This window comes from Xenopus laevis, chromosome 7S (genome assembly GCF_017654675.1).
Source record: "Xenopus laevis strain J_2021 chromosome 7S, Xenopus_laevis_v10.1, whole genome shotgun sequence".
Lineage (NCBI taxonomy): Eukaryota > Metazoa > Chordata > Amphibia > Anura > Pipidae > Xenopus > Xenopus laevis.
This window is the reverse complement of record NC_054384.1, coordinates 17,774,368-17,798,137: the sequence shown is the minus strand read 5'-3', so window position 1 is coordinate 17,798,137 and position 23,770 is coordinate 17,774,368. Positions and strand designations below refer to the sequence as shown.

The following is a 23,770-nucleotide window of genomic DNA, read 5'->3' as shown; positions in this document are numbered from 1 at the left end:
TCTCAAAGGTGAGCAACCCCTTGAAGTCCAAACAACCCCTTGAAGACATTGGTTTCTCTAAGCATGTTTACATAAGTTATGGGCCCTTTACTCAGTTCTATCCTGCTGCATCAGAAATCAGTATAACAATGCCTGGGTACTCCCTTGTACAGGTATATAATCTATCAGAAATGCCTTCTGTCATTTGGATCACAATACCTTAAGTCAGCTATCAATTAAATCAATTAAACATTAAATAAACCCAATAGGATTGTGTTGCCACCAATACAGATTCATGCAGCTAAGCTAACATCAAGTACAAGGTACTGTTTTATTATTACAAAAAAATTACTTTTTAAAAATTAAAATTATTTGCTTAAAATAGACCCTATAGTAGATGGCCTTCAGTGCTTCCTGGAACTCATCCATGACTTCCTTTGAGACCCAATCATACAAACCCTCAAAGCTCCCAAAAATATCTGTATTTGTACATTTAGGGCAGAGACACACGCAAACATTTGAGGAGATTCAGTCACCCGGCGACTAATCACCTCTTCTTCGGGCAACTAATCTCCTCCTATAACCTTCTAAATCGCCAACGGAATAGCACTCGGAGCAACGCGTTTTCCGAAGTCGCATATAGTTTCTTTGTCAGGCAACTTTGGAAACCGAATTGATCCGAGTGCAATCCCCCCAGCGATTTCGATTCTTGCCGGTGGGAATACTTTTTGGGGAGATTAGTCGCCCGAAGAAGAGGCAATTAGTCGCCGGGTGATTAAATCTCCGTATATCTTCTTGTGTGCCCGTGCCCTATGGCCAGCTTCAGACAGAAAGCCATTTTTATATCTTTCCTCTTTATTTCAAAAATTCTTACTTTTTGAAATCAGTGGAGAAATCCCTGAAGATTCAGAGCAGAGCACTTTGCACTTTTGGTATGTTACCTTCAAGTCCATTAGCTACCAAGCCTTTGAAATAAACCAATCAATGATGATTAGGGAAATCTACTGTCTTCCAAAAACCCATTGTTTACCTTAAACCTTTTGTTTCTCCCCCGATGAAATAGGTTTGTTCAAACAGCTGTCCCTAAACTACAACTCTCTGTCTGGCATGCCAATACCCATATAATGCAGACAAAGGCATGTCCCCATTCATCTGATAGCGAAAGGCCGTTGACATAGGAAGTAGCTGATATGACTATCATTTAACGAGATGCCAGATACAGTCTGGATATGGAAAACTGATAAGGGTTATAGGCCCATTACACACAAACCAGTACAGGAATACATTATTCACAATACTAAACGATTTGCTTCTTAAAGGGGAAATATTTTTCTATGCATACTATATTTGATTAAAGAACATTTAGGGTCAGGGCAGATTCGGGGAGATTAGTCGCCAACCGACAAATCTCCTCTTCTTCGGAGCGACTAATCTCCCTGAACTGCCTACCCCGACTAAAATGTAAATCGCTGACGGGATGGCCCTCGGAACGATTCGTTTTCCGAGGTCGGCCGAAGTTGCCTGACAAAGAAACTACGGGCAACTTCTGAAAACAAATTGCTCCAAGTGCCATCCCGTCGGCGATTTACATTTTAGATTAGTCGCCCCGAAGAAGACGAGATTTGTCGTCGGGCGACTAATCTTCCTGAATCTGCCTGTGTGCCCTGACCCTTAGCAATTATTTATACAAGCGTAAATTATTATATTGTTTTGACATTCCAAAAAGACAGAGATTCAACGACTCCCCTGGTCATGATAAATACTATACATATACAGTATATTTTAGGGATACACCAAATCCTGCCACTTTTTTTTTGGAGGATTCAGCCAAATCCCAGTTGAACAGAACCTGAACCTTTAAAGTCACATGACTTCATATCTCTGGACAACTGAAAATGACAATTTACAGGTGTTTGTTATTCTCAAATCTGAATATGCAAATTAGGGTTTAAAATTTGATTTATTAAGGCCCCCATACAACAGCCGATACAGTTGGCAGCTTATTGGCCCATGTGTGGGGCCATCGGACAGGCTTCCCAAAAGTCGGGCAGATCTCAATCAGGCAGGTTAAAAAATCCCGTTGGATCGCGGCCGCATCTGTGCGCTTATGCGGTCCTGCGATCCGACCGCCCGTATCGGATGCATTATGATCCGATCGTTGGGCCCTAGGGCCCGATATCGCCCACTTCAATGTGGGCGTATAGAGGAGAGATCCGCTCGCCAAATGAGAGGATCTCTACGTCTATGGCCACCTTAAGTCACCCACACTGTATGGAGAAGATTTATCAAGGGTCGAATGGTAAATCTGAATTTTCAAGATTTCGAGATTGAATTGAATTTGAAGGTGAGATTTATCACATCACGGCCATGGAAACAGTCCTAATTCCAATATTCGCCACCTAAAACCTGCCGAGTTCATTTACAAGTCAATGGCTGAGGTCCCTTGAGACATTTGGAAATGTTAATAACCTTTCTGACATTCGAGTTCGGGAGAAAGTTTTGAATATGAAACGAATACGATCCAAATTTTTGGGTCGGAACCATTTGATCAAATATTAGCCAGATTTTTTCGATTTAAAAAAAAAAAAACGACTTTAATAAATGGGCCTCCCCTTGTCCTCGTTATAAAACTGCATTTGGTGCATTCCTAACATTTTGCTATCTATAGAAATAAACTCTGAAGAGGAAAGCAAGCTGTAATGTTTATGTGTAAATTCAAAGGAATGTCCCACACTGTGAGCAATGCCGATTAGGTACATTATTCTCAGTCTAGTAGATGAAAAACGAATAACTCCCGGCATCCTCTACACAAGATGTACTTACTCCTTTGGAGGATCCAAGTCATCTGGCCGAGCCTCAAAGAATCTTAAAACGTCTTCACACCGTGATATATGAGCTGGCAACTTGACCAGAGCCTGCAGAGTAATCAACACAAAACCACCAGTTGACAAAAGATTATATAACACAAATCTTTACTATTACTGTTAATTTATTAATCTCAAACATATTCATTATTGCTATAAAATGAACTTGCAATAACGCACAGTATTACAGAATGAAACAAAACAATGGGAAAAGCAAAAACTGAGACAAGAGGTCACAGGGCCATGTCCCTGGAAGTTTACAGCCTAGGGAATAAATTGCAGAATATATCACTATACCTGATGCTTAGTGATGTCATCAGTTATGATGTCACTTGTGTTACTTCTTAAATTCAAACTTGTTTAATGTAAAAAATGATTTTCCACCAACTGCCTTTATACGGAAGTGCTGTGTCTGTACATTATATAGTGACATCACAAGGTTCACATGGGGAACTGCAGCAATTGAATCCTCATATCTCTATGCTCAAAAGAGTTACTTTCCCCAGTGGAGGGGGCAGATAAGTTTAGTAAGTAACAGGTACGTTTGTTTGAGTTTGATGTCTAATAACTAGGATGCCATAAGAAAATCCACAGAGAGTCCACAGAAGTCCTTTAATTGATTTCCATGGTCCAGTGGCTGAAGTTTTTAAAGGACAAATAAACCCTAAAAATGAATATGGCTAAACATTACATGTTTTATATACTAAACTCATTGCACCAGCCTAAGGTTTCAGACTCTCAATAGCAGCAATGATCCTGGACTTCAAACTTGTCACAGGGGGTCACCATCTTGGAAAGTGTCTGTGACACTCACATGCTCCGTGGGCTCTGAGGAGAAGCTAAGCTTAGGGGTTGTCACAAATGACCAAGCAGAATATGAGGTTGGTCTGTAATATAAGCTGATGCTACAGGGCTGATTATTAAATTCTGATGCTAATTGCACTGGTTTCTGAGCTGATGTGTCGTAATTATCTGTATTAATTACTAATCAGCCTTATACTGTGACATTTCTATTCTATGTGTACTGTATATTGTGAGTGGGTCCCTAAGCTCAGTAAGTGACAGCAGCACAGAGCATGTGCAGTGAATCAGCAGAAAAGAAGATGGGGAGCTACTGGGGCATCTTTGGAGACACAGATCTTTACTGCTAAAGGGCTGCGGTTGCCTTGGGCTGGTACAGAAGCACAAAACATAATGTACAACATTTCTATCCTACTTCTTTAGTTAGGTTTTAGTTCTCCTTTAAAAACAATCCCATGAACATGTATTATTCAATATAATCAGCCTACTATGTGGCACAAGTTTGCCAGCACATGCCCAAAAATAATGAAGAATATGGGAATAAGATTAGCAATGACCACAGTTCTAAATGAAGTAGAGATGCTAGCATATCCTAAAGACTAAGTCAAAGGTACGTGAGCAAAGGAACAATCCCTCCTGCAAAAATCCAGTGTTTAGAAGTTCTAGTTCATCTACACTTGGATTCAATATTTCTGGTGAGTTTTGGTAGCTCTGTCCATGCAGCTATAGCAAATGCAAGCTATCTGTTATTGGCTTCTCTACTCACATCACCAACTAATGTTGCCTAACATTAAAAAATAACAGAAGGTTTAAGTGGTCTTTACCCGGCAGTATTCGTCAATAGGTTTCAGTCTCCTCACTGCAACATCTCGAATGTGGCTCCTCCGAAAGAGAATTTTACCTATAGAAAAATGAAAAAGATAAAACCTAAAGAACTGTAAGGCATCCGCAGAAAAGTATCTATGAAAACCAGATATTCCAAATATTCATCTATTTTACGTACTTACAATTGCCCTTTATGTGTGGGATATTCACAAACTATACTGTATATACTGTGTAGACGCAGCCAGCTGCAGTGATTTCCAGAATACTTTAGGTATGGAACTAACTAAGTGGCTCTATTTGTGCTGGGAAATACTTTTTGGATCACATCTACTATATCTGCTCTAATTAATTGCACGGAAATTCAGTTTAATACACCACAAGCAAACAAAATTAGTAACAGATTCTCCCAATTTAGGGTCAGGTTTAAGTCTGCATTTGAATAATTGGGACAACATGGATGGCACTATATCCCACAATTATTTTTACACCAAGCAGAGCCACCAAATGTGCATTAATGACCGTATCCATCCATAGAAGCAGATGCCCAAAAAATCCTATTCAATTGCACTGGGGATAGTGTCATAAGAGCAGTGTAATTCTAATACAGATATGGAACCTGATATCCAGAATCCTAGGGTTTTCCGGATAATAGATCTTTCCGTAATGTGGGTCTTCATACCTTACATCGAGTTGAAAATTATGTAAACCTTAAATAAACCCAATAGGCTGGTTTTGCTTCCAATAAGGATTAATTATATCTTAGTTAGGATCAAGTACAAGGTACTGTTTTATTATTACAGAGAAAAAGGTAATCGTTTTTAAAAATCTGAATTATTTGGATAAAATGGAGTCTATGGGAGACAGCCTTTACATAATTTGGAGCTTTCTGGATAATGGGTTTCCGGATAACAGATCCCATACCTCTATACTCTTACTGTACAAATTAAGGTCTTTGCTGCTGCATCCCAAATTGTCCTTCACAACTTTTTGGTTATGCCCATATTTAAATCTCTTTCCCATTTTAGCATGCAGGGCTAAATAAACTGTGTGTAACAAGTCCTATTTGTGTAAATGTAAATAATGACTATAGATGTTCAAAGTATGTTGAGGAGCCATCGCCAGACATTTTTAGTTGGGTCTCTATGACAATGGAATTTTGTATTGATCTTTGCACTTTTGGAATTACAATTATGGATCCACTGAATGCAGGATTCGGTTCGGGATTTGGCCAGGATGTGGCCTTTTTCAGCAAATTTCTGCCCAGCCGAACCGATTCCGAATACTAATTTGCATATGTAAATAAAGGACGGGGAGGGAAAATCTAGTGACTTTTTGTCTCAAAACAAGGAAGGAAAAAATGTTGTCCCCTTCCACTCCTCCAAATTAGGATTCGGATTTGGTTCGGTATTGGGCCAAATCTTTTGCGAAGGATTCGGGGGTTTGGCCGAATCCAAAATAGTGGATTCAGCGCATCCCTAATAAAAATACTTCTTGATGAGGAACAATTTGTTTATCCAAAGATAACTGTCCCAAGGCTTTTTTCAGTAAAAAAATGTCACTTTATTTAAATTAGCATTAAAACTCAGATACAAACAAACCCCACCTATGACTAAGCGCCGGAGGGTGCGAAACGCGTAAGGTGGGCCTGGTTGGGTTTGTTTGTATCTGAGTTTTAATGCTAATTTAAATAAAGTGAAATTTTTTTACTGAAAAAAGCCTTGGGACAGTTATCTTTGGATAAGGGAATTTCTTGTATGTTATTGCCTGAGAACTGGGGCGAGTCCCTTGGGCTTAATTAGATGGAAATCAGATGTGGACTCCCAATTGATGTATAGTATGAGGAACAATTTGTGGCAATGGCTTCATGGCTTAAAAGTTTCAGGCTTGCAGCCCCGAAGGCACCCACTAAATGCGGAATTAAACCCGTTGGATGTCTACTTTCCTGAGTTGTAGTCTTTCGACTACTGAGACCCATAAACACAACGCTTGTTTGGTAGTAGCAAGTAAACACTCTGTGGTGACCGCTTGTTTGTCTGACACCCATAACATTTACATTTGTATATGGGTCACTAAGAAGGAGTTTTCAAATTATACCCTGGGGCATCCGTTTTGCCCAATGTTTGAGAACTATCTCACTTATCCAACTTCCAAATAGTATCTGGACATGTGTGAGTTACAAACCCCACAATGGTCCCATTATTTATATTCTGGGATGTGTCTTATAGATATTTTTTCTTTTGCAGATTTACCTTCTCTCCCACACCCAAAAGCACTCTCACACACCTATGTGCAAACAAACACCAAGATCCCGTCTAAGCCGAGTGCTGAACAGGAATTATGACACCAACCCAGACTTGTAAAACACAAGGATAATGTTGCATGTCTACACATAAATTAGAGTATACACAGGAACACAGTGCTCACTGTTTATACAGAGAGATATGATGTGCCATTAATTACTTGCTCTGACCTGCTCACCACCACAACTGTCAGAAAAACTTGTCCAAAATCATTTTTCCCCACACACAGGCTTCAAAACCTTAAAGGGAACATTCACACACACTCCTAGCACAGTGCTGCTTCATTTACTTTGCTTAAATAAGCCAAAGGTTCTTGCCAGCCGTGTATTTGGCTGACCCTGGTATCTTAAATGAAGTTTCTTATTTTGTTTAGTCTTTGTACAACCACACGGACTTCTCGTTAATGAATACTGAAAGCTGTCTCGCATTAGAAAATGGACCATCGGAGAGTAAGCTTCTGATTCTCTTTGCCTAATGCAAGAACAGTGAGTGACTTCTTGCTAATGGCTCGTGAGTTGGACTCTTCTATTGCCAGTTGGATAGGGATTTTTTGTTGGAACTCACACAAAGAGGGTCAGTGTTGGCTCTACAGGGGACTGTGGTTTCTGTTGTGCTATTTTAGCTCTCCCTTCCATCAACATGAACAAGCCTGGCATCGGGTCTGAACAAAAACTGAATCTCATTTGTCTGCGCATCAGAATTTGTCAGCATGGGTCACAGAGTAAATAAAATGAAGGCTAATAATGTATTTTTGCTTCTCTGTAGGTGCAAAGAACAAGAAAAAAAATCAAGGGACGTATAAAGAATGTCTGTATTAAGACTAAACTATAAGATTCTACAAGGAGAAAGACTGAATTCCCCTAATTGATAAACGTTTACCATCTGCTATGACACTACCCCAAGTTAGTTATACTGTATACAGGATATTGAAAGTAACAAATAATCTCTTAAACAGGTATCATATTATTGATGTTAAATATAAATAAAATTACTGTGCACTGGGTCTGGGTTTATAATGTATAGCATTGCAGTTTTATAGTTCTGGGGGACTCAGGCTGACTAGCCATTACAGGTATCTGTCTCAAGTTTGTAGCCCTCAACAACTGTAAAAGGGCAGAGTGCAAATTTGCCATGTATTAAGCACATTTTGACTTCCTAGAATTCCAGCAGCTATGGACACATAGATTGGATCAAGGTGAGTTTCCCTATTTGGGGTATTATGGGTTTCAAGAAATGCTGACGAGCCGTCGTTTAATAACAGCAGAAAGGTTCCTTTAAGTGCTTTTGGAAATAGACTTACATTACATTAAGGGCAGAGACACACGCTCAGATTCGAGATTAGTCGACCAGCGACAAATCTCATCTTCTTCTGGGCGACTAATCCCCCCGAACGGCCTTCCCGCCAGCTAGAATGTAAATCGCCGGCGGGATGGCACTCGGGAGCGCTTCATTTTCCATAGTCACCCGAAGTTGCCTCACGACTTTCGGAAATTTAAGTGATCCGATTACCATCCCACCTGCGATTTACATTCTAGCCGGTGGGAAGGCAGTTTGGGGAGATTAGTCACCCCGATGAAGAGGAGATTTGTCGCCAGAGCGACTAATCTCCCCGAATCTGAACGTGGGTCTCTGCCCTAAAGCTTGCTGAACACAGAAGGATATGCCTGCTTAACGAGGTCTCTGTATGAGGGGATCTTTGCCAGATATGGACTACCCAAGTGGTGGGCCACATTAGGCTGGTATGATAGGTTGACCCTGGTTGGATCTACTTTTATTGACACTGGTCCACACCAGTGATGACCTACCTAAAACATATCTAATGTATATCAATTAGGTATTGGTTCTGAGATCCTAACATGGGCTTATAAGTTTCCAGACAGGAGTAGCCAATTTGACAGGCAGGGTTGGTATGTGTATAGTCAGCTTTAGTTTTTTACTTAAATTGTAGGGAACAGGTATGGGACCTCTTATCTAGAATGCTCGGGACCTGTTATCTAGAATGCTCAGGACCTGGGGGTTTCCAGATAATGTACTGTTCTGTAATTTGGATCTTCACACCTTAAGTCTACTAGAAAAGCAAGTAAACATTATATAAACCCAACAGTCTGGTTTTGCTTCAAAAAAGGATTAAAGGGATGGTTCACCTTCAAGTTAACTTTTAGTATGTTATAGAATGGCCAATTCTAATCAACTGTTCAATTGGTCTTCATTATTTGTTTTTTATTGTTTATGAATTATTTGCCTTCTTCTCCTGACTCTTTCTAGCTTTGAAAAGGGGGTCACTGACCCCATCGAAAAACAAACGCTGTGTAAAGCTACTTTTTTTGCTACTTTTTATTACTTATCTTTCTTTTCCGACCCTCCCCTATTAATATTTCATATTCTCATTCAAATCAATCCATGGTTGCGAAAGGTAATTTGGACCCTAGCAACCAGATTACAGACATTGCAAACTGGTGAGCTGCTGAAAAAAACGAAATAACTTGAAAACCAATTGCAAATTGTTTTAGAATATGTCTCACTACATCATATTAAAACTTTACTCAAAGGTGAAAACCCCCTTTAATTATAGGTTGGCTCAAGTACCAGATACTGTTTAATTATTACAGAGATAAAAGAAGTCATTTTTAAAAAATTTGTATATTTGAATATAATAGAGTCTATGGGATATGGCCTCTGTGTGGCTTTCTGGATAACGGGTTTCCGGATAAAGGATATTTAGCATATTTAGTCAAGGTGAACATACTGAATAAACAAGTGGCCAGTTCAAGGTCAAGTTACTTCCATTTCTTCAGAAATGGGAACATTAAAAACTGTTACTTGTGTTGCTTTAGTGAACACTGCCCATTCAGCTTGAGGATATTGTCGAAAAACTCACTGTAGCCAAAAACAACAAAAGAGAAAAGTTGGAAAAATAACACATCAGAAAAACTGACTTCCACTTGTACACTTCTGGATATTGTCCTCAAAACAACTCTGATAAGAATGACTAGGAAATGTAAAAAGAAATGGGATCTATGTTTTCAAAAGCTTACTATCCACTCATGCTGTACCTATTCTGAGTTTAATGCACAGGGCTTCTGCTGAACAAACTTATTGCCTTTTGATTTAATCACAAAAATATCTGTTTTTAAATTTAAATTTTATTGTTGCTTTTCTTGAAATTTTCATGACAGTCCATTTTTAGCTTCCCATGCATTCAACTGTTTTTAGGTCACGCTCCCTCCCTTGCTTGGTGTCTTGTAGAAGGAGTATGATACTAACAACTTTTGGAAGGAGATAGGGTGAATTATTGGAAAAATAAAGAAAACAATGGCTGATACAAGCAAAAGCAGACTCTACAATAGTCAGTTCATCCATTTCCAGACAGAAGTCTTTTTTGTCCTTAGTTGAGTACCATTTTAAGCTGTAATCAATGTTCCATTCTACCTATAGGGCACATGTCTAAGATAAGCGCGGGATTATGACTTCCCAAACTTCGAGGCAGTCATGTGGAAGCATGGGCACACGGTCTATCAGAAACAAACTTTACCATAACTTCTTCAAGTCTTCTACAGACATCAAGAAGAGCAGCAATACCAGACACTTCTTTCTGAGGAAAGGGTGACTTCTTGCACACTGGGGTCTTTGAGCTTATGAACTCATGGAGTAAAGAAAGCAAAATATAACTCATGTTATTCCCAGAAGCAAACAGAAACATCTGCTTCACTGCTCGTGTGGAAACAAAAAAAAAGGAATATTTTCCACCTAACCAAACAAAAACAAACTTTACTAACTTCCCACAAGCTCATCTTTTACACAGTGGAAAAAGATATAGAAATGAGAAGGGTTTGACCACCTCTCTCGCTTTGGCTGATGGTGGGAGTTGTAGTCCTGTGAAATCTGAAGGTCCCCAAGTAATTAATCTCAATATTAAGAATAAAAAGACAACGTGACAAAATAATTAGAAGATCTAAAATTATTCTAGACTTGGTTACTATTAAAGACAGTAAATATTGCGGCATACTTGGATTAAACCATGCATACAGTATAAGTGAAATGATGGGTAAAGCTGGGTATGCACAACATGATTTGTCTGTAGGGCCATGGCGTTACTGGCATTTCTGGATATACCCAATGTGGGTCAATACAGGCCTAGATTAAGTGGGAGCTCTAAATGGTGTATCATTGTAACTAGGGATGGGCAAATTTTTTCGCCTTGTTTCGCTGTGGAAATGACGCCCATAGACATGTATGGCGCCAGGTGTTAAAACAAAAATTTGGCGCGTGTCCAAAAATTTTTTTGCTGAGCGTCAACATTTTTTTGTCGCCCAAAGACTTTAATGGGCGTCGACGACATTGCGCCGGCGGCAAATTTTTGCCAAAGCAAAACCGGTCAAATTCGCCCATCCCTAATTGTAACCCTTAGAGTACTCTCATTTGTAGCACTGGCAGGTGCAAAACTGCACCAGGGCAAGCTGCACCACAATGTAAACAAGCTGACTTTTGCAGAGTTTAGTCACCCTGGTGGTGAGCTAAACTGGCTTAAAGGGATCCTGTCATGGGAAAAAATGTTTTTTCAAAACGCATCAGCTAATAGTGCGGCTCTAGCAGAATTCTGCACTGAAATCCATTTCTCAAAAGAGCAAACAGGTTTTTTTATATTTCATTTTCAAATCTGACATGGGGCTAGACATATTGTCAGTTTCCCAGCTGACCCCAGTCATGTGACTTGTGCTCTGACAAACGTCAGTCACTCTTTACTGCTGTACTGCACCTTGGAGAGATATCATCCCCTTCATTTCACCCCCAGCAGCCTAACAACAGAACAATGGGAAGGTAACCAGATAACAGCTGCCTGGTAGATATAAGAACAGCACTCAATAGTAACATCCAAGTCCCACTACGACACATTTAGTTACATTGAGTAGGAGAAACAACAGTCTGCCAGAAAGCAGTTCCATCATACAGTGCTGGCTCTCTCTGAAAGCACATGACCAGGCAACATGACCTGAGATGGCGCCTACACACCAATATTACAACTTAAAAAAATGCACTTGCTGGTTCAGTAATGAGGAAAAAGTAAATTATTTGCAGTGTAAACAGTGTAATTTAGAAATAAAAACATCATAAAACTCATGACAGAATCCCTTTAATGAAATCAGTTGGTCCCTGAGCCAGATAAAATGAGGACATTGAGAAGCCCTTTTGGGGGAGCATTGCAACAGATATCTGTCACCGAGGCCATCATCTTAGTACCCTGACAACACAGTGAGGAGTGGTTGAGTTGGTGGTAAAACTTGTGCAGGATTTCAGACCAGTGACTTCTTTTTTGGGAGAGACTGAGCTAGAACCTCATGCCTGGAGGAAAACAAATATCCCTTTCTGTGAATTTACTATAGCTTTTGCGAACCCGGAAACTGTTTAGCGACCACTTTCGACAGTTGAAGAAGGTTTGCGAAATTTCTAGTTAGCGCCAGTGCGCAGTAAATGTAATAAAACTTCTTACTGAAAAAGTCGTTTGCTCCAAAAGATTACGACACCTTAAAGCACTTCTTAAAAGTGGGCAATGCACAATAAAAAATTGTAATGCAATAACAGTTTATGTATTACATTATGAAATTAGACATTTTATTTTGTTTTGCTCTTTGCGACTTTTATTACGTTCCCTCAATAGGTTTTTAGTTTCCCATAAGTATGGAAGCACTTCTTCAAAATTGAAATAATGATTTTCAAACACATATAAATATTTTTTACCAATACTTTAGTGTTTTAAAAACTAGACCCTGTACAGATACTACAGCACAATCTTTCTGTTGACACCAAGGGGCAAATTCACTAAGCGCCGAAGCACCTAACGCTAGCGTCAATTCGCTAGCGTTGGGCATTTTCGTTACTTCGCAAATTCACTAACGAACGCTGGCGTAAATTCGCTAGTGTTACTTCGCACCCTTACGCCTGGTGAATTTTCGCTACGGACGTAACTATGCAAATTCACTAACGCGCGCAGTGTACGGAACGCTACCTTTTACGCTAGACTTCCTTCGCCACCTCAGACCAGGCGAAGCGCAATAGAGTAGATAGGGATTGCTTCAAAAAAAGTTCAAATTTTTTCTAAGTCCCAAAAAACGCTGGTGTTTTTTCTATATTATGGGTGATAGGCTGAAAAAGATCGAAAAAATTTTTGGGGCTCCCCTCCTTCCCCCCTACATTTCCTAACTCATGGCAACTTACCTATACAGTGGGCACATGTGTAGGGCAAAAAAAAAAAATGTATTTGATGTTTTGAAGGTTTCCCAGGCATTTGTAGTGATTCGACGTATTCCTCCATTGAAATTTGAATTTGGCGCCGTATGCAAATTAACCATCGCTAGCGTAACTTCGCTTCACTTAGCGAATCAACGCTAGCGCAACTTCGCAACCTTACGCTATCCCTGTGCGCCTGGCGAAGTGTGGTGAAGTGCGGTGAAGTTACGCCTGGCGCAACTACGAATCTTAGTGAATTTGCCCCCAAGTGAGCTGCAGAGCCTCCCTCTCAGTGAGAAGCCATAGAAGGCAGTCCCTCAAAACTTTTCTACTAATAATAAAATGAGCCTGAAAAGATGTTGTTACTACAAATACCCCTCAAAAATAAAAACATGGCCAACAATGAATATTCAGTTCCCAGCAGGGTCTGATCGGTGTGTATCCCTAGGTGCTCTGTAGACCTTTGGCCTAAATGATGAACCATTCTGCACACTCCTTTCCCTACTGTTTGTCGAGGAACAACATTGCAATGGAAAGAGAAACAGATTTCATGGGGACAAGCTCTACATCACTCATACAGGATAACAATGAACAACCTCATGGTTCACTAAATCCATATTTTCATTGGTACATAGCCTAACCAACGGGCTCTTTATCTGCTAAATGTGACCTACATTGTTTTCAGCCACCAGCTGCCTTCCACCGCTTGCCAGGAGAAGTTAATTTGGGCTAAACGAGCTAATCAGTTGCTCTGCTGGAACAACAGAGAGCTGATGCCAAAGGCAAGCCCAACTGCTACCCCACCGATTCACCCTTTGTTGCCGGTTGATAATGAGCCATCCGTTCTTCAGAGTGATCAAAGAAGAAAGCAAATGCAGATGTTTTAACATTCATCTTGTCCAGCAGAAATAAAAGAGCTGCATTACAAGCTGCTACTTTGCAAGTCTGTAAAAGTGGGACTGTATTAATCAGTACTGTCCATATTATCTACAGCAGAGCAAGAGGATCATGATTGAGCAGGCCCGGACTGGCAATCTGTGGGTTCTGGCAAATGCCAGAGGGGCTGCTATAAGGTCCCATAGAAAGTCACTATTTAGTGGGCTGGTGGAGGCTTTGGCTGTTAAGCTTTGGCTGTTAAGCTGGCCATAGATGCAAAGATCCGATCGTTCGAATCCTCGAACGACCGGACTTCCCCATCTACCGACCTGCCACTAACCATTCAGATCAAATAAAGTAGTAAAAGAACAGATCAGACGATGTTCTGCCCCTGACAGCAATCGTACGAAAGTTATGTCCTGCAAAGCTAGTGACAGTCTCCCAATGAAAATCGTACGATCGGCAATACATGCAGAGAAATTATCAGTAGCCGACGGAAATCTTTTAACCTGTCCAATCGACCGATCTCCCTGGGACGAAAAATGTCAGGACTCTTCACACATGGTCCGAAAATCGGATCTTTGCGTCTATGGCCAACTTTAGACTCATGGCATTTTCTCCGCCGGCAAAGAAATGCATGTGACTGCTGTACTGGCTGCTGTCTACAAGCAGCATGGCAGCTCCTATTTGTCTGTAATTGTCTATAATTAGCAGATAGAGAATCCAATGATATGGGCCACACATGCAAATGGGTGAAATTCACCCCACACGTGGCGTGGACAGAACAGATTGGGGCATACCCAAAAAACATTACATATTATTATTAATAAAATTAAATTAAATTAATAAATAATTAATAAAATAATATTAATAACACATAATATTAATAAAATAATTAATAAAATTATACAATTGATAAAATAATATTAATAAAAATGAATACATAAAATAAAATGAAATTAAAATTAATAAAATGACTTTTAATTATTTTTAAGGCAAATCATGCACTGACAATTATTCTCTTTCTTTGAGTACAAATATTGACTTTTTATCATTTACAGCAGCTGGTCAACTACAGAATTTGGGTTAGACTGAGCGATGGCACAAGGGTGCTTCTAGCAGCCACAGCGTGAGTGAGGGTTGCAGATTTGGCAGCAGTTGAGTAAATGCACCCGCTCCCATGTTGCCCTATTGTACCCTGCTTGCCTACAATTCTGCTCTGCACAGTCGCTCCTGTCTGCACCCCTCTAAGGATGGCTCTGTCCCTATATTCATACACAGACTGGACTACTCTAGTAAAGTGTAGGAAGAATGGCTCTTTTGCAGCAATACAACAGCATGCTTGTTTCAGCCTTGTCCCTTCTGATTATGATCAGCCTGTGGCTATGGAGCCTTATAAAGTGGCCTGTTGGCTGTTGTTAGCATTTATACGTTACTTCTGGTGAGTGGTTCTTTTAATTCCTTAGAATTTTCTTTAAAGCCTGAATATGCATCAGTGCTACTCTGAATAACGATCTGACATGAGGTCTCACTGAACACTTTAACTGACCAGCTCTGACATATTTCAGGGCATAAAGCTCAATATTTTTGCACCAAATAAGATTCTGAAAGCCTAAACCTCATAGTGGCCACACAGGAACCAAGCAATATAAACGGGATGTATTATGTGAGGCTGCCAGGGTTAATGGCTTACCTTGTTTACAATTACAATTGTGAACATCTCTCATTAATAAATTCTGGGGTGGTTTGGAGGAATTTCTGAGGTTTGAGACTCCCGGGCTGAACAGGCACAGGCACGACATGAAAAATCCTTAATTTCTCTGGTTTGTCCAAAATAAATACGTACAGATAAAATAGCCGCACTGATGAGATGCAACATTTAATGCCTGCCTATGTCAGCTGCTGCCATGTTCCAACCACTTTAGGCAATGCAGAGTGGACGGCTTCCAGTAATAACGAGTAGCCCGAGAAGAAGCAAGAAACATCTGGAAGAGGTTTATCCACGAAAGGTAGGTGTCGGCTTTCTGTGGGGTCCAAAAGGCTTATAAAAAGCCTTCGTGTCTTCACTCTTTTGGGGAACATACATAGAGGTGATCTTTAGGTGTTGTCAGTCTTTAAACAGTCCAAATATCTAAACACATGAAAATGATTTGTGTCTGCATACGCTTTCCAAGGCAGGGATTTAGGGATAACATTTGGATGCTTCAGTAAGGCTCAAAATAGCCCCTTACTTGCATTAAAAGCAAAACATGGTGATAGAAATGCATTCATTGGAAGCACGGGATGCAGAACTGAAGGGATTGATCACCTTTTTGTCATTTTTCGGGGTGCAGGTAGGGGTGGATTAAACTGATGATGCAAATACTATAAGTAAACCTCGTAAAAACCAAGATTAGAGGTGAAAATCTCTAAGAGCTCATTCGCAAATACATGGAATACACCATAAAGAAATGCTTTCAAATCGAGAAGAACCACAGAAGCCCAAAGGGATTAGACTGTGACACTTAGTTAGTGTTCCTGCTTGGCCCACCAGTGTGTCTGGGGATATAACGTACGTACAAGTTCACCACAGCCATAAATAATTTCCCTTATTCTGCACCTGCTCCTGTGCAAAGGACATATTAAAAGATGAATTTAAAGGGTATTAAAAAACCTGAAAATAAATTTTGCCTAGCGAAATTTTTTTTAATTCTAAGCAACTTTCCAATATACTAAATGGAGAAGGAAAGTTCAATCCAAGGGGGTGCCAAATGTTAGGGCCCTAGCATTTGACTCCACCCTTCGATTGGAGCTTTCCTTCTCCTTTATATTACATCATAAAAAAATGTATTTTTAATCAGACCTTTCTAGGCTGGAGACAAGAAGGTTTTCTGCAAGATTGTTTCAAGGATAAGAATAAGATAAGAAGATCCATAAGAGAAGAAGAGAAGATCCAGAAGTGCAGAGAAGGACACAAATACACTACATGTATGGGACCGGTTATCCAGAATGCTCAGGAACTGGGGTTTTCCAGATCTTTCTGTAATGTGGATCTTCGTAGCTTAAGTCTACTAGAAACTCATGTATATATTAATTAAACCCAATAGGCTGGTTTTGCATCCAATAAGGATTAATGATAGCTTAGTGTGGATCAAGTACAAGCTACTGTTTTATTATTAAAGAGAAAAGGACATTTTAAAAAAATTTGAATTATTTGATAATAATGGAGTCTAGAGGGTCTTTCCGTAATTCGGAGCTTTCGGGATAATGGGTTTCTGGATAATGGATTCCATACCTTCCAAGAGCAATTATTTTTACCGTTAAAATTAATTTAAAATGCCAATTAATGTATAATGGATAGTTGCTTAGAATTACATTTTCTTTAATTATGCATAATTTAAAGTTTGGGTTTACATTCCCTTTAAGATAAAGAATATTATATATATATGAATATAGTTTTATATTTTGTTTGCCAATGTATATAATATTAATGCAAGATAGCAAGATAATGTGTACTCCATCCACAATAGTCTAGTGTGGAAGAAAATACGTCTCTCTTTTATACTATTCATAAATGAAACAGTAAAGGCTTCCTATTGTTACTCATGACATGGGCTGTTATTAGCAGGGGCTCTTTGGCCCCAAACTTCCATAACAGGTGGCAATAACCTGCGCTCTGGAAGCAAAACAACAGGAAGTAATAAACACGCGTTAAATACTTTCCCATTGTTAGTTGAGACGGTGTAAATGAGGTAAAATGTTAATGTGTTTATTTGTTTATGTGGTTTGGAAACATTCAAACACAGAACACTTAAGGCAGAGACACACACTCAGATTGGGGGAGAGTAGTCGCCCGGCAAAAAATCTCCTTTTTCTTCGGGCGACTAATCTCCTCGAACTGCCTTCCGGCCGGCTACAATTTAGATCACCGGCGGGATGGCACTCGGCGCGCTTTGTTTTCCGAAGTTGCCCGAAGTTTCCTAGTATGGCAACTTTGCGCGACTTCGGAAAACAAAGCGCTCCGAGTGCCATCCCGCCGGTGATTTACATTCTAGCTGGCGGGAAGGCAGTTCAGGGAGATTTGTCGCCGGGGTATTATATATAAAAAAAAATTGGATACATCTCGGGTAAATTTTACTGACTCAAAAACTCAAATCGAATTGAATTCGAATAAACTCGATTCATGTCAGGAAGGCTTCAAACATCAACGTCTCCCATTGATCTAAACATGAACTCGGCAGGTTTTAGGTGGAGAATAGTGTAATTCGAGTTCTTAAAGGACCAGAGTATGATCATTTTTGAAATTCGAATTAAAACTCAAATCCAGTTCGGATTATTCACAATTTGAATTTGAGAGTTTTGATCATAAAAAAAAATTCAAAAATGCCCCTTAATGGCCAACTGACATGGTACATGAAATTACATTTTCATACATGCTGATCTATTTCCATGATGCAGAGACGTTGATCAGGATCGTCCACCTAAAATAAGCTAAACAAATAAATCTTTCCCCTATATGGCCACCTTGAGCAGGGTGATATTGGGCGGATATGATTGTTTGGCCCTCTGGACAACGATTGGATTTTAACAAAGGTAAATGCAGGCTATCAGGAGAGGACCTCATCAACACGACGGGAAGAGTCAAATTTACTCAACTGCTTGATTTTCGACTAGCTATCGGTCTGGCTGTATAGATGGCCTGCCAGAAGGACCAAGTTGACAGCTTTTAACCTGTATATGGCCACCAATACAAATACCTGTACAAAACTATTTTAATTGATCTGTTTCATGAGAGGTTCCTGAGATGTCAGGACTTGGACTGGACCATTGAGCTAAAGGCCCCCATACACGGGCTGATAAAAACTGTGGACAGACTAAGTCGACAGCTTATTGGCCAGTGTGTGGGGCCCTCCGACGGGCGTCCTAGATCGATATCTGGCCAAAAGTCAGCCAGATGTTGATCAGGCAAGGTAAAAAATCCCATCGGATTGCGGCCGCATCTGTTCGTTGATGCACTCCAGCGATCCGACCGCCCGTATGGACTCCATTCTGATCCGATCGTTGGGCCCTAGGGCCCACGATCGGATCAGCCCGATATCGTCCACCTCAATGTGGGAATATTGGAGAGATCTGCTCGTTTGGCGACATCTACAAACTAGCGCATCTCCCTGTGTGTGTGGAACAAGGGGTTGTTCACCTTTAAAGGAACTTTTAGTATGATGTAGAGAGTGGTTTTTGCATTATCAAGCTTTTTATTCAGCAGTTCTCCAGTTTACAATTTCTGCAATCTAGTTGCTAGGGTCCAAATTACCCTAGCAACCATGCATTAATTTACATAAAAGACTGGAATATGAATAGGAGAGGCCTGAATAGAAGGATGAGTAATAAAAAGTAACAATAATAATACCTTTGTAGCCTTACAGAGCATTTGCCTTTAGAAAGGGTCAGTGAACTCCCATGGAAAGCTGGAAAGAGTCAGTAGAAGAAGGTGAATAATTCAAAAACCATACTAAATAAAAAATGAAGCCCAGTTGAAATGTTGCCTAGAATTGGTCATTCTATAACATATTTAAAGTTAACCTAAAGGTGAACCACCCCTTTAAGGGATTAAATATAATCTACCCTAATAAAATGGACTGTCCCTAACTGCTGCCTTCCAGGAACTGCTGCCTTCCAGGAACTAAGGTGAATCGGCCTCAATAAATAGACGAAATCCAATCGATTGCTTTTCAAAGCCGACCAAAGCCTACCAGAGCAGTGTAGAATGACTTTCTGATGGGCCTAGTCACAAGCTGTGTTTGTAATAATTAAACAGAAGCCACGGTAGCCATAAGTGCTGCTGCGGTTGAGCCCTTCAGAAATCTGGACTGCTGACGTCTACAGGCAGAAGTGTGTTTGATCTCAGTGGAGGTACATGTGTATTCTAACCTCACAACAAACCACACAAAATAAACACCTTTCGCTATTGAGGGGGGACCGAAAAACATTTCCAAGTGCAGGAAAGTTAAAGGGATCCTGTCATCGGAAAACATGTTTTTTTCAAAACGCACCAGTTAATAGTGCTACTCCAGCAGAATTCTGCACTGAAATCCATTTCTCAAAAGAGCAAACAGATTTTTTTATATTCAATTTTGAAATCTGACATGGGGCTAGACATTTTGTCAATTTCCCAGCTGCCCCTGGTTATGTGACTTGTGCCTGCACTTTAGGAGAGAAATGCTTTCTGGCAGGCTGCTGTTTTTCCTTCTCAATGTAACTGAATCAGCCTCAGTGGGACTTAGCTTTTACTATTGAGTGCTGTTCTTATATCTTCCACGGAGCTGTTATCTTGTGTTAGGGAGCTGTTATCTGGTTACCTTCCCATTGTTCTTTTGTTTGGCTGCTGGGGGGGGGAAAGGGAGGGGGTGATATCACTACAACTTGCAGTACAGCAGTAAAGAGTGACTGATCAGAGCACAAGTCACATGACTTGGGGCAGCTGGGAAACTGACAATATGTCTAGCCCCATGTCAGATTTCAAAATTGAATATAAAAAAATCTGTTTGCTCTTTTGAGAAATGGATTTCAGTGCAGAATTCTGCTGGAGCAGCACTATTAACTGATTCATTTTGAAAACATTTTTCCCACAAAGTATCCCTTTAAGAGCCTTCTGTGTTATACACTTATTTATACTGAATGTGAAAGGGCACTTTCAAGAGCACACACATATAGCGATGATGCATGTAAAAGAAGACTTTATTTCATACATTAGGTAATATAGTACAGAGAAGTAAATAATAATATTCAATTTACTGAATATAGGGATGCAGCAAATCCAAGATTGAGCTCCTCTAATGGACCGAGCACATTTTTAAAGTTTATGTTATTGTTCAGCCAAAGGAAACCCCAGACTTCAATGGCGTTAAAGCTCTGGATGATTAAAGTTGACAAATTTCTGTGCAAAGATGATGTACTTCTGTTGATTTTCCTTAAATTTGCCTTTGGTTCGGTGTTCAGTCAAGAATGTTTGGTATTAAATCCAAGCCAAACATTATTGCATGATTTGGTGCATGTTTATCTTAAATAGTATCTTTTTTTCATTTACAAAAAGGCAATTTCCTGTCAGCTACAATTTGGAAATCTAACTGTAGTGCCATCATTGTAAAATTAAGATTTACAGGAAACCTATGTAAGAAGGATAAGGATCTCAGTTGAAGCTTTTGACAGATGTTGTTTAACAACAAAGAGTCTGAATGTCACTGCCAGCAATTTTGTTTCAATGTACAGGGCTGTCTTTGGTGGTTATACAGACTGAGACAAAACAGACTGCAGTTATTTTGGTGGGCTGAACTTGATGGATGTCTTACCTTTTTAGAACCCAAAGAGCCATGTAACCTATCAAACACAGACACAGTTCCCAGAAACTATTATCCCACTGTTACTATAGGCACCATCTCTCCCTACTATACCTGCTATCCCACAGTCACACTCCCTTCCCAGAGACTATTATCCCACTGTTACTATAGACACCATCTCTCCCTACTATACCTGCTATCCCACAGTCACACTCCCTTCCCAGAGACTATTATCCACTGTTACTATAGGCACCATCTCTCCCTACTATACCTGCTATCCCACAGTCACAGTCCCTTCCCAGAGACTATTATCCACTGTTACTATAGACACCATCTCTCCCTACTATACCTGCTATCCCACAGTCACACTCCCTTCCCAGAGACTATTATCCCACTGTTACTATAGACACCATCTCTCCCTACTATACCTGCTATCACACAGTCACACTCCCTTCCCAGAGACTATTATCCACTGTTACTATAGGCACCATCTCTCCCTACTATACCTGCTATCCCACAGTCACAGTCCCTTCCCAGAGACTATTATCCACTGTTACTATAGACACCATCTCTCCCTACTATACCTGCTATCCCACAGTCACACTCCCTTCCCAGAGACTATTATCCACTGTTACTATAGGCACCATCTCTCCCTACTATACCTGCTATCCCACAGTCACAGTCCCTTCCCAGAGACTATTATCCACTGTTACTATAGACACCATCTCTCCCTACTATACCTGCTATCCCACAGTCACACTCCCTTCCCAGAGACTATTATCCACTGTTACTATAGACACCATCTCTCCCTACTATACCTGCTATCCCACAGTCACACTCCCTTCCCAGAGACTATTATCCCACTGTTACTATAGGCACCATCTCTCCCTACTATACCTGCTATCCCACAGTCACACTCCCTTCCCAGAGACTATTATCCCACTGTTACTATAGGCACCATCTCTCCCTACTATACCTGCTATCCCACAGTCACACTCCCTTCCCAGAGACTATTATCCAACTGTTACTATAGACACCATCTCTCCCTACTATACCTGCTATCCCACAGTCACACTCCCTTCCCAGAGACTATTATCCACTGTTACTATAGGCACCATCTCTCCCTACTATACCTGCTATCCCACAGTCACACTCCCTTCCCAGAGACTATTATCCCACTGTTACTATAGACACCATCTCTCCCTACTATACCTGCTATCACACAGTCACACTCCCTTCCCAGAGACTATTATCCACTGTTACTATATACACCATCTCTCCCTACTATACCTGCTATCCCACAGTCACACTCCCTTCCCAGAGACTATTATCCCACTGTTACTATAGGCATCATCTCTCCCTACTATACCTGCTATCCCAGAGCCATAGTCTGTTCCCAGAGACTATTATCACACTGCTCCTATAAGCATTATCTTTAGCTACGATACTAAAAATCATTAGTTACAGTGCAACATAATGAGCATTATCCCACATTCTGCCAACTCTATTAGTCAGCCCAAACCTGGGACACAAGTCAGGCATGATCCTGGTTGTAAAGAGCCCAGCAAAACAATGATTAACTAATCACATTTTTTTTTAATATATTGCAATGGTTCCCTCAGGGGTAAAGCAGCATCAACAGAAGTCATTTATAACAATGGAATGCTTGTTTCGCATTTCACAGCATGATTCTGTATAAAAGAGAAGCTATAGATACCCTGTGGTGATCTCAAATGAGAACATATTTATTTTTGATGTTTGAACTTTAAATACACACATCTTGTAGAAACTTTAGAAAAGTTGAGCTCCAAGGCCATCCTTCAGTCTCATTTAGTGTCTGATATTTTTCATTTCATTAGACACAGACATTGGTCATGCCATGAAAGTCATTAGTAAAACTAGATATCTGTTTACACCAATTAAATGTGATTCCATTGCACCTGAATTTTCACCAGCCATGTTTACCTTTGTGGGGACACAAAAAAACGAAAGTCACAATATCGGATGACAAGATTGTCCCGTGCGTGGACAAAATTTAAACAGGACTGGTCACCTTAAGAAATAATTCCAAATCCTATTTTATAGTGTAACTTAATTATTTAAATCTTGTTTCCTTCAGCCTGGGAACTCATAATTATAGCAAGCAGGCAGCTGCCATTTGTGGACACTGTTATTAAGTCAACCCTTCATCTCAAAATCTTATTTATGTGCCAGAATGGGGGACCTGATGGCAATCCCCATGCACAGGCGACATAATTTGATGGTAAGGAGGGAGGGGGAACGGTGGGAGAGCAGTGACATTTAGGAAGTGCTGAATGGAAAGTGAAATTGCCTGCCCCGCCTAAGGCATAGAGGAGGGGCAGGCAATATATGACAGCTGAGATTTTAAAACGAGTTTACAACAGGTATGGATGTTTTAATAAAAACAGACTTTGGATTCCATGTTAAATTTGAAAATTACTTTAATTATACAGGTCACCTGGGTGACAGGTCCTCTTTAAGGTGGCCATACATTAGTCATCAAACAAGTGGATCCTTTTACCGATATGCCGACGGGAATACGTCGAGGGGATGAGGACTGTATCAA

General features: G+C 40.2%; 1 protein-coding gene across 10 annotated transcripts in view; it reads right to left on the bottom strand.

Moving 5' to 3' along the window:
• Window positions 1-23,770, bottom strand: part of sh3pxd2a.S (SH3 and PX domains 2A S homeolog) — a 181,405-nt gene that overhangs the window by 102,925 nt on the left and 54,710 nt on the right. For all 10 annotated transcript variants that reach the window (XM_041570932.1, XM_041570936.1, XM_041570931.1 and 7 more), the window contains exons 4-5: window positions 4,469-4,545; window positions 2,803-2,894 (exon numbers count right to left, since the gene is read on the bottom strand). In XM_041570932.1, coding sequence (XP_041426866.1) covers window positions 2,803-2,894; window positions 4,469-4,545 — 169 coding nt within the window. The remainder of the gene's footprint in view (window positions 1-2,802; window positions 2,895-4,468; window positions 4,546-23,770) is intronic.